The sequence below is a fragment of the Pristis pectinata genome, chromosome 41 (assembly GCF_009764475.1).
Source record: "Pristis pectinata isolate sPriPec2 chromosome 41, sPriPec2.1.pri, whole genome shotgun sequence".
NCBI classification, from domain to species: domain Eukaryota; kingdom Metazoa; phylum Chordata; class Chondrichthyes; order Rhinopristiformes; family Pristidae; genus Pristis; species Pristis pectinata.
Window position 1 is genome coordinate 56,372 of NC_067444.1, and position 12,622 is coordinate 68,993.

Sequence of the window (12,622 nt, forward strand, 5' to 3'; positions counted from 1 at the left end):
TGTGATGAAATAACCTGTATGGATGTACTTCGGTATATGTGACAGTAATAAACCAATTTACCAACTTACTGTAGCAAAGGAGACTGAGGGGTGACCTTATAAAGGTTTATAAATCCATGAGGGACATAGATATTGTGGAGGTTCACAGTCTCTGTCCCCAGGCTGGGGAGTCGACAACTGGAGGGCAGAGTTTTAAGGTAAAAGGGTACAGATTTCAAAAGCACCTGAGGCGCATGTTTTCCACACAGACGATGGTGGGTATATGGAACGTCTGCCTGGGGAAGTCGCATAGGCGGGTACATTCACAGCGTTTGAAAGACACCTGAACAGGTACATGGATAGGAAAGGTTGAGAGGGATATGGGTCAAAGGCAGGCGAATATGATGAGAGCTCAGGTAGATCAGCATGGACAGGTTGTGCCGAAGGGCCTGTTTCCGTGTTGTGTACCTCTCTGACTGTAAACAGAGGTAACGTCCGATCACGTTAGTTTATTGTCATATACGCCAGGGTGCAATGCTCGCCTTTTCCAGTATTTCCTCTTCTTTTATTTTCGACATGAAACACTCCCCCTGTTTCTCCCTCCACACACGCTGCCCGACCGAATGATAATATCGTGTTTTTTTTATATATTAAGGGAAAGCAAGTGCACTAACGTTTGAGAATCCGATATTCAGTCCAGCAGCCTGTAACCTGCCTGGGATAAAACTGAGGTGATGTTCCTCCGGCTCACTGTTGTAACAGTGCAGGAGGCTAATGCTCCTGTTTTATCCCACTCCGCTTGTGAAGCAGTGCGTATGTCCCTTGAGAGGGAGCATTCTGTGTGCATCACCCGCCCACAGTGGGCACCGCAGGGGTAGGGTGGTTATGGAGAGAGTGGTACCTCTTGTGGGGGAATCTAGATATGCCGGTCTCTGTTTCAAAGCAAGGACGCGAAGAGCTGTAGATGCCCACTCGTACTCCACCAGCATGTTTCTATTTCAGGCATCAATGCTTTTTTCGCTTCGTTGGTTTGCAGCGTTTGGAACTCATTTCTTCAAAGGCAGGTGCACTATTTGATTATGTTCATGGCAGAACTGCAGAAACGCTTGACAAGAAATAGGGAGAAGTGTTACGGAGGAATGGAAGTTATTATCAATCAGCCGTGCTCTTGTGAACCAGTCTCAAGGGGACAATTGGCCTACGTGCAAAAACCTGCTAATATTTGCCTTGATATGGCCTTTTGATGTCTGTAAATATCCGAACAGCAAAATTTACTTTTACATTAATTAAAGATGCTTATATCCAGCATTGTTTATGATTTTTTTTGTCAGGTCTCGGTTGGAATCGAACCTCTGACCGGGGCCGCGCAGCATCTGCCGCACGTGGGGAGCTGGGGAGGGGCTGTCCCGTTGGCAATAGACCCGACCCTGTTCCTGTCAGTTAACGATCAGACCTCCCAACGCTCCCCTGAACCATCCCTCGCCGCTCCCGCGGACCTGACGTCACACACGTGCTGCCCGGCTCGCGCAGAGATGGTTTAACGGCTGAGCGCGCGCCCACCGACAGTCACCTGACCCTACAACTGTCGACAGAGAAAGCAAGGGATACTTTGTTCCCATTGGCACAAGGGGACGTCAATCACTGGTTATAACCAATAGAGAAAGAGGACCCGCCAAGGGGTCATTACCCCCGCAGATCCCGCCATCAGCTCCCTGACTCCCATGTCCAACCCGAACAAACCTCATAACAAATGTTCCGCTTTTTTTATTTATTCCCATTTCCCTCCAGGGAAAGTTGGGGCCGTTTGTGAACCAGTTTCCCCACCGACGGGTGAAGCGGCTTCCTGCGGCCGGAGCCGGTGAGTCGTCTGATTTATCTGTGAGAGGCAGGATGAGGCCGCTCGGCCCATCGACTCCATGACGGCCCCGGGGGAAGGGATTACCGCATGCCCCTCCCCCTCTTTATTCCCCTCCGGAGCCGCCACCTTCATGGTCTGGATCATTCTAGCATGAAGGGGCCTTATCGACAGCTTCAGGAAACCACATGTATGGTCCGTCCACTGCCCGACCCCCATCAGTCGTCATCATCCCCTCCTGACAAAACTCCATCATGAGTTGACCTCCCCCGCACCGCCCTGCTCATTGCCCCCAATGTCTGTGCTTTTCCGGTGGATCCTGTCCTTCAGGATCTTATCCCACAATTTCCCAACCACGGATGTAAACCGCACCGGCCTGGAATTTCCAGATTTGTCTCTATTTCCCTTGTGAAACAGAAGAACAACATTATTGATTCCAACAGAGACAGTGAAAAATATAACCGCACTGGCGGCAGGATGTCACATCGAGCTGCAGGTCACGGGGTTTGTGCTGAAGCGCAGAAGGAGGGGTTATTGGGATCATTGTCGTTGTCACCGAGTAACAGCGGGAAAACAGTAACTTGTTACAGCAGTTCTGTTTGTACAGAACATCGTGTGATTCAGAAGAAGCCTTTAGCAAGGAACAGGACAGGGACTCATCCACTGATAAAGCTGTGGTTTTAGTTAATAATTATCACCAGAAGCTGACCTGTAACCAGAGTGTGTTCATTTCCCTGCAGAACCCAGAACGCAGCCTCACTGGGACTCGCTGGGCACAGAAGCTGGAGCCTCGGTATAAGGTAGGACCCAGGATATACTGTTCACAACAACTTTTGAGATTTAACATGGAATCGCACTTCGTACTTTATGAGCTCATTGATTGAGAAATTATCGGATTATTGAATAGTGGATCTGTAACAATCTCGCTCTTGAAAAATTTGACGATTTTCTCTGGCTAACTGAGCAAAATTCCTGACCACCTCCAGCGGGAACCTGGTGCTATTGGAAGTGTTACTGAAAATGTCGCGCTTTCCGTCCAGTTATAATTCAAAATCAAAATCTGAGTGCGTGGGGGTTCCCGCAGCGCCGAACCGTCCCCACCCCCGTGCTTCCAGCAGCAGAACGCTGACCCATCCACACTCTGGGGTTTACTGATCCCGGACTGGGTGAGCCGGGGCTTCGCTTGATTTCTTTTGCTGGCGAGATCTGCAACAATGTCTGCGCATCACCGATTACCCTTCAGTGGGTACGTACCTTCGGCCCACGATATTGTAACAAAATGCCAAACTAAACTAATCTCTTCTCCCTACACAACATCGATATCCCTCCTTTCTCTGCATATTCATGTGCCTATCTAAGAGCCCTTTAACCCCTCTATCACATTTTCCTCCATAACCACCCCTGGCTGCACATTCCAGGCACTCACGACTCTGTGTAATCCAACTTTCCCCGCACTTCTCCCTTGGACTTACCCCTCACCTGAAACGCACGCCTGCTAGCATTAGATATTTAAACGGTGGGAAAAAGATACCGCTGTCTATTCTCTCTACACCTTTTATAATATTATAAACCCCTATCAGGTTTCCCTCTGCCGACCCACAGAGAAAACAACCCAAGATTGTCTAACCTCTCCTTACAGCACATGCCCTCAGCCTAGTCAAATTCTTTTGCACCCTCTCCAAAGTCTCCACATCCTTCCTAATTGGGCGACCAGAATTGAATGCAATGCTCGAGATGAAACATGACTACAGTTTTAGAAAACTGAAAAACTTCCCGCCTCTTGTACTCATTGCCTTGACCATGAAAGGCAAACACGCCATACGCCTTCTTTATCACCCTATCAACCTCTGCAGCCACTTTCAGGGAGGTGTGAACTTGGACCCCAAGATCCCTCTGTACATCAGCACTGTTAAGGGTCTTGTCATTAACTGTGTACTGTCCAGTTACATTATATTTTTCCGAAGTGCGAAAAAACTCAGATTTGACCGGATTAAGCTCCATCAGCCATTTCTCCGCCCGTATCTGGAACTTATCTATATTCCACTGTCCCCATTGGCAATCTACTATACTATCCACAACACCACCAATATTTCTCTCGTCTGCTAACTTACTACCCTACCCATCCACATTTACATCTAGACAACCAGAATAAGTTCCATCGACCTCTGTCCTCTGTCTTCTATGGACAAGCCAATTCTGAATCCAAATGGTCGGGTCACCGTATATCCCAAGCATCTAAATCTTCTTGATCAGCCTCCGCGTTGCACCTTGTCAAACGCCTTATTAAAATACATAAAGGCAACATCCACAACTCTGCATTCATCAAGCAACTTCGAAAAGCTCGAATCAACAGTAAGAAGCGACTTGCCCTGCCACAGCCATGCTGACTGTCACTAAATAGAGCATGGTTTTCCAAATGCTCATAACTCCTATCCCTCAGAATCATCTCCAACAGCACTCTTACCACTGTCTGCGACTCACCGGTTTAAAGTTGCCGGATAATGGAACAACATTGGCTACTCTCCAGACCTCTGGGACCTCGCCTGCACTCAGTGAGGACACAAAGGTCTTGATCAGAGCCCCAGGAATCTCATCACTTGATTTTCTCTGTAACCTGGGGTATATCCCACCAGGCCCCGAGGGCTTATCCACCTTAATGTTGCTGAATAACTCCACACAACTTACTTCCATATCTCAAAATGCCCTGGCGTATTTGCAGACTCCACACTAATCTCACTATCCCGCACGGCCTTCTCAGAGAATACTAATAAAAAGTACTCAATTAGGACCTTGCCAATTTCTTTCAAGCACATGTTCCGTTATTTATTCATATTTATTCATATTTATTCTACCCTTTCCCTAGTTATCGTTTTGCTCTTGACATGTGCATGGAAACTCCACACAAACCACATGTGCCCTAATCCACCGATCCATAGAGTATGGTACAAACATACTTGTCTGCCGTGAATCTATTCCAGCCCGTTCTGAATCATCTTTTGTGACACTCAAGTGTCAGTAATTCCAATGGGAATTACACAGGTCAATAATTTTCTTACAACGCACGGAGACTGTAGATCTCCTGAGCAACAAACTGCTCGAGGAACTCAGCGGGTCAAGCAGGATCTGTGGGAGGAAAGGAATGTCGAAGTTTCGGTGGAAACCCTGCATCATGACACGTTCAATGGGGCTTTAGAAGATCAGACAGTTGCAGCAGCTGTTCTCAGGTATCTGAAGGAGAACGAGATCCTATAACATGGTGACCAAAACTATACACAGTGCTCCAAGTGCTGCCTCACCAACGACTTATACAACTGCAACATAATGTCCCAACCCCTATTCTCAATGCCCTGACTGATGAAGGTCAGCATGCTAAACAGCTTTTCACCAACCTGTCTATCTGTTTCGCCGTTTTCAATGAACTGTGCATTTGTAATCCTCAGTCCTTCTGTTCCATTACGCTCCCTATTGCCCTTCCAGTCATAGCATAAGTACTACGCTGATTTGATTTTCCAAAATACCTCACCTCACACTTATCTGCATTTAAATACATTTGCCATTACTCGGCCCTCTTTCCTAACTGAACAAGATCCCACTGTAATCTGCGAGAACCTTCTTCACTATCAACAACACCTACAAATTTGTATCATCCGCAAACTTACTGAACACGCCTTGTACATTCACATCCAAATAATTTACATAAATAACAAATAACAAGCGTTGCAACACCGACCCCTGCGGCACACCATTGGTCACCAGTGTCTATTCACAGAATCAACCTTCAACCACCACCCTCTGCTCCCTACCTCCGATTTCATTTTGAATCCCCCTAACCAGCTCTCCCTGGATTCCATGTGACCTAACCTTCCAGTACAGCCTGCTATGTGGAACTTTGTCAAAGACCTTACTGAAGTCCAAATACACAACATCCACTGCACCACCCTCATCTGACGCTTTGGTAACCGCTTCAAAATCTCTAAATGATTCGTCAAACTAGAATTGCCATGCACAAAACTATGCTGATTCTTCATGATTAGACTCTGTCCATCCAAATTCTGATAGATTGGTATCTCTCAGAATTTCCTCCAGCCACTTCCCGACTACTAATGTCAGCCTGACGGGCCTGTGGTTCTATGGCTTGTCTTTGATACCCTTCTTAATCAACGGAAAGACATTAGCCACCTTCCAGTCTTCGCAACCTTCACCAGTGGCTAACGATGAAGCAAATATCTCTGCAAGGGCTTCCGCAATTTCTTCTCTAGCCTGCCACAAAGACGAAGCATGTACTCGTCCAGGTCTTAATGTAAAGCTGCAAGTAGATCCTCCCTGGTAATACAAATGTCCTCCAAAATATCTCCACCTGTTTCCCTTATCTCTTGAGCAACCATGATTTTCTCCTCAGTAAACACCGATGAGAAATATTCGTTTAAATACCACCTACAGTATTTCCTTGGTTCGAAACATACGCGGACCTGCTGGTCTCTAAGGGGAACAACTCTGTCACTGATCATCCTTTTACTCTTATATATCTATCGAACCTCTTGGGATTTTCCTTAAGCTTGCCTACCAGATCCATCTCATACACTCTCTTTTCCCTTCTGATGTAATTCTTAGGTATATTCTGAATCTTCTTATATTCATCAAGGAATTCACTCGTTGTGCTTCCTTCTTTTGCTTGACCAGAGTCTCAAAATCTGTCGTTCAACAGGGTTCCCTAAACGTGTCAGATTTAGTCTTCACCCTAACAGGAACAAGCTGCCCCTGGACTCTTGATATGTCACTATTAAATGTCATTCTTTCATTTTCCTTCAAACAGGCTCTCGCAATACAGCCCAACAGGATTGAACTTCCCCTTCTTATTTCTAAGTTCTATTCACATGGTCTCATTGGACGATCCCCCAATAATATCGACACTGAGCCTCTAGTCCTGCCTTTCTCTCAGTCATGTTTCTCTTACGGCTATAACATCTCAGTCCCCAAAGCCAATCCATGCTCTGAGTTCATCCGCCTTGTCTGTTAATCCTCGTGCATTGCATTAACCGCAGTTTTACTGGGTATTCTTTTTCCCTCCGTTTGCTGTGCCCATGATGCTGATTACTAAACTTTATCTCGCTGGCTGGTGCTTTATCCCAATCTATTTTAAAACCTCCCATGTAGCACTGGCAAACTTTCCTGCAAGGATATCCGTCCATCTCCAGTTCAAGTGCAGCTACTCCCTCTTGTACAGGTCAACTGTACTCGAGAAGAGATCCCAATGGCCCAAGAGCCCGACTCCCTGTCCCTGCCCTAGCTCCGCAGCAACGCATTCTTCTGGCCTACCTTTCTATTTCTAACCTCACTAGTACGTGGAACCGACAGTAATCCGGAGATCACTGTTTTAGAGGTCCAGCTTCTTCACTTCTTACCTTATTCCCGATGCTCATTCTGCAGGACCTCATCGCTTGTTCTACCAATGTTGCTTGTACCAACGTGTACAACGACCTCTGGCTCTTCGTGCTTCCTCCAGGGTATATTCAGAATTCACCTGCTCAGAGATATCCTTGACCTTGGCGCCCGGGAGGCAACACATCCTGGCGTCTCCTCTGTGGACACAGAATTTCCTATTTGTCCCCGTAGCCATCGAGCTCGGATCACTATCGTCCTGTCTGACTGAAGATGAAAACAGCTGCTGGCATGGGTGTACTTTATAGTCTTTGGAAGTGCATATTGATGGACCGAGCATAATTTAACGACTGTAGCCTTACACTGAATTAATAAGCAGCAATTTTGTTTATCAATCGAACATTTCTCTGGAGCATAGTAACCTTTATGAGACAGTGTGATTCTACATAATGTCTACAGCGGAGAACAGGCTGCGTAAAGAAATCGCTGATGCTTCTAAAGTTCAGGTTTCTGACTGTGATATGAACTGCACTTCACCAAGTTGTGTTGGATTCAAAGACTGAACTTAGAAAAATGAATAACTCGGCTTCGGAAGGGAAGGTAAAATGTTCAGGTTGTTTATCTTTCAGCCGAGTGATTTGATTATGCATATTCTTCTAAGCCTTGACCCCAGTAAACTGTATGTTCCAGGGTTTATAATCGCCGAGGGTAACAATCGAGTTGCATATTCAACAATGAAATACAAATATGGACACAGCTGCTGTGAGGTGAGTGTTTATTTTTTGCTCTTTGGACGTGCAGGTAGAGGTGCAGAATAGAGATATTCGGTGCAAGGTAAAGACACAGAATGTACTGAGCAGCATAATGGAATTTTATTAGAGAGACGCTTTCAGTGTAGTATAACTGCGCAGCCGTTAAATTAACTGGACAAATTTGTGGATCACTAATAGACCTGTAAAGGACAGGGTTGCAATTTGATTTAAAGAATGCTTACGTTACTTTCAATAAACCTTCCAAAATCTGCTTCCCAGGCTGTTGGAGAAAGTAACTAAATGTATTTCTAATTGCTTTTCGGATGTATCTAATATGCCGGATAAGGGAGATCACTGGATATTGACTACTTCGACGTTATGAAGCGATTCGATGAGGGTCCTGCATAAGTGGCTCGTGCATGAAAATAAAACATTACGATTGGGGGCGATGTAATGAGGGGGACAGAGAATTTATTAAATGATAAGAAACAGTGAGTGCACTTTTATCACATGGCACAATATAACTAGTGGCGTGCCATTGAATCAGCACTTGACCAGTAGGCAGCAATGGCTAAGATGAAGGAATTAGCTGTTACATCGTTTGGACTGCAATCCGGTCCGCCAATATGAGTGGGAAGAATGATGCGGCAAGCATTCAAAAAAGGGAAAATGCAGAGTAGGTCCAGTATTGCTTGGAAGACTTGGAGAAACAAAACGACGCCTAGAGAGCCATAATTGTCCTCTTTGACCCTTCTCTGAATGTCAGTGTTCAATTACAGTGAAGTGAAATATTCCGGAGTGCCTTTTTCAGCACAGGGTCACGAATGCGCTGTTCCTGCTCTAAAAGGGACTTGGTAAAATAAAATCTGGAGATTTATGTGCAGCTTTAGTCTCCTCAGGAGAAGCAGATGGTTCTTTCCCTGGCCGTACTGCAACGAAAGTTTAATGTACTTATTGCCGGGCTGTCAGACTTGATATATGAATGAAGATTCGCTCGATTAGGGCTATGTTCACAAGACCTTAGACAAATAAGTGGAGATCTCACAGAAACCTGAAATGAATTCGGAGAGTACTGGACAAGCTGGATGGAAGGATTATGTTCCTGATGACCAGACATTTTAACAGAGAACATAGAACTTAGAACAGTACAGCACAAGGACAGGCCTTCTGCCCGCAATGTTGTGCTGAACCAATTAAATTAGTAATCAAATGCCCAACTAAACTAATCCCTTCTGCCCAAATAATGTCCATCCCCTTCAATTTCCCTCACATTCCTGTGCCTATCTGAGAGCTTCTTGAATGTCTCCATGGTATCTGCCTCCAGCACCACATCATTCAGCGCATTCCAGGCACCCACCATTCTGTGTAAAAACTTACCCCGCACAACTCCTTTTGGACTTATCCCCTCTTACCTTAAATGCATTCCCTCTGGTATTAGACACTTCAACCCTGTGGGAAAAAGATTACTGACTATCTACTCTATCTATGTCTCTCATAATCTTATAAAACTCGATCAAATCTCCCCTCAGCTTCCGCCGCTCCAGGGAAAACAACCCAACTTTGTCCAACCTCTCCTCATTAGAACATGCCCTGTAACCCAGGCAGCATCCTTGTAAATCTCTCCTGCACCGTCTCCAAAGCCTCGACATTTTTCCTCTATGGGGCGACCAGAACTGAATGCAATACTCCAGATGCGTCCTTCCTAAAGTTTGACAAGGTTGCAGCATAACTTCCTGACTCTTGAACTCAATGTCTCGACTAATGAAGACAAGCATGCCATATGCCTTTTTTACCACCCTGTGAACCTATGGATCCACCTTCAGGGAGCTATGAACTTGGACCCCAAGATCCCTCTGCTCATCAACACCGTTAAGGATCTTGCCATTAACAGTGTATTGTCTCTTTACATCTGAGCGCTCAAGGTGTAAGTCTTCACATCTGGCCGGATTAAACTCCATCTGTCATTTCTCTGCCCATATCCGCAACTGATATATATCCCATTGTGTTGTTTTCCAGTATTCTACGCTATTCACAACACTATTAATCTTCGTATCATCTGTAAATTTACTATCAACCCCCACCCCTCCCCATGTACATTTTCATCCAGGTCGTTTATATACATCACATACAGCGGAGGTCCCAGTAGGGATCCCTGAGGAACATCAATCGTCACAGACCTCTATCTAGAACAAGTTCCATCGAACATTACACTCTGTCTTCCACGGCAAGCCAGTTCTTAATTCCAGGAGTTATCACTTTGGGAGAAAATTGAGCCACCTTAGTTTAAAAAGGCGGTGAAAAAGTCAAAGGAAGAGGATTATTACTCAGAATGAATTTAGACGAAGGGCATTGTAAAATAGCAAGCCTGCACAGGACCGACATGCAGGGCAGAGAGCCGTACCGTCCTTTGTGCCATATGTACGAAGGAAGCTTACGAGAAACAACGAACTTGTTTCGGGAAAATACATTTGACCGGTGAATTCAAAATTTTATCGTGGCTCAGATTAACACTCGGTAGTGAGAAACTATGTCCGGGGGATATTCATGCTCTTGTGCTTCTGTGCTCATCGCTCTTGTGTAATGTTGCTTGTATAAACAACGACGCTTACGTGGGCAAATTATTGGAAGGCATTCTGAGGGACAGGATATATAAGTATTTGGATAGACAGCGCTGATTAGGGATAATCCACATGGCTTTGTGCGTGCGAGGTCATGTCTAACCAATCTTACCGAGTTCTTCGAGGAGGTTACCGAGATGGTCGGTGATGGAATGGTGGTGGATATTGTCTATATGGACTTTAGCAAGACCTTTGACAGAGTCTCTCATGGGAGGCTGCTCCAGAAGATTATGTCGTTTGGCATTCAGAATGAGGAAGCCAATTGATTTTCAACATTGGCAATAGCGGGAGAAGCCAGAGAGAGGAAGTAGATGAATGTCTCTCTGACTGGAGGACTGTGAATAGTGGTGTGCCGTAGGGATCGGTACATGGTCCTTTGTTGTTTATCACCTATATTAAGGAGGTAGATGATAATGTGGTAAACTGGATCAACACATTTGCGCATGCCACCAAGATTGGGTGCGTAGTGGACAGCGAGGAAGGCGATGAAAGCTTGCAACGTGATCTTAGCCAGCTAGGAAAATGGCCTGACAAGTGGCAGATGGAATTTAATTCAGGGAAGTGTGAGGTGTTGCACTTTTGAAGGACAAACGTATCCAGTGAATGGCAGGGCTATGAGGTGTGCGATATAACAATGGGACGTGCGAATACAGGTTAATAGTTCCTTGAAAATACCATCGCAGGTAGATAGGGTCGTAAAGAGACGTTTTGGCACTTTGATCTTCACGAATCAGGACATTAGGTACAGCAGTTGGGATGTTATGTTGAAGTTGTAGAAAATGTTGGTGAGGCCGAATTTGGGGTTTTGTGTGCATTCTGGTCACCTACCTATGGGAAAGATATCAATGAGCTTGAAAGAGTGCAGAGAAAATTTACACGGATGTTTCGGGTACTTGAGGACCTGCGTTACAGGGATAGGTTGAATAGGTTGGGAATTTATATCCTGGAACTCAGGAGAATGAAGGAAGCTCTTATAGAAGTATACCAAATTATGAGGGGTAGAGATAGGGTGAATACATACAGGCATTTTTCCCCTGAGGTTGGGTGATACTAGATGAGAGAACATAGGTTTAGGGTCAAAGTGAAATATGTAACGGGAATCTGAGGGGAATTTCTTCACTCAGAGAGTGGTGCGAGTGCAGAATGAACTGCCAGCGGAAGTGGTAGATGCAGGTTCAATTGTCACATTTAAGAGAGGTTTGGATAGGTACGTAGATGGAAGGGGTTTGGAGCGATATAGCCCTGATGCAGGTAGATGGGACTGGGCTGAATATCAGGTCTGCATGTGGCCCAAGGGCCTGTTTTTGTGCTGTATTACTCGATAAGGGTCTGTACTCACAGGGGCTTAGAGGAAAGAGTAGGTACCTCATTTAATCCTAAGAAGTATTCCAAGTGGAATGGACATACTAGATATAGGGCGTATATTACTGATCCAAGAGTCACAACATCAGGATGCAAGTTATGCCATCTAGAATCAAATGAACGCTAAGTTTCGTCAGCAAGAGCCCATTGACTCTCTGGAATTCTCTTCCGCAGAATGTAGGAACGCCACGACATTAAATCCGGTGAAAATCTCCCTGATTTGGGGGAAAAGGATATGTAAAAAACGAGGATAACATTATTGATTTTGATGGACAGCCAATATCACATTGAGTCATTTAGCAGAACAGGCCGGGAGCTCTGCAAACCAATAGCATGAATTCTTTTTTCCCTGCACCCTTTCCCAGTCTCTTTATGATCCTCCGCCAGTCCTCCTATTTTTGTCCCCATGCATCCATCATCGTATCTCTCCCCATCCAGGTTGCATCCACCCACTACACGCCAAGTTTCCTCCCATATTTCCCCAATTGCCGCTCACCTATCCCCTAATGGTTCCCATCCTCACTCCTTAACTGATCAGAGTCCACTACCGGCAGCCGTTTGTGTTCCTGCTTATCTCCCTCCAGCAGTTGGCTCCAAACTACACACTCCTCTTCACCGATCTTGTTCCATCTTCTTTTTCAACTTCTCTCTCTCTCTCTCTCTCTCTCTCTATATAT

General features: G+C 45.5%; 1 protein-coding gene across 1 annotated transcript in view; it reads left to right on the forward strand.

Moving 5' to 3' along the window:
* The window catches only part of LOC127587579 (NACHT, LRR and PYD domains-containing protein 12-like), an 89,446-nt gene that overhangs the window by 24,685 nt on the left and 52,139 nt on the right, over positions 1 to 12,622 (forward strand). The window contains exon 11 of the mRNA XM_052045990.1: positions 1,768 to 1,837. Coding sequence (XP_051901950.1) covers positions 1,768 to 1,837 — 70 coding nt within the window. The remainder of the gene's footprint in view (positions 1 to 1,767; positions 1,838 to 12,622) is intronic.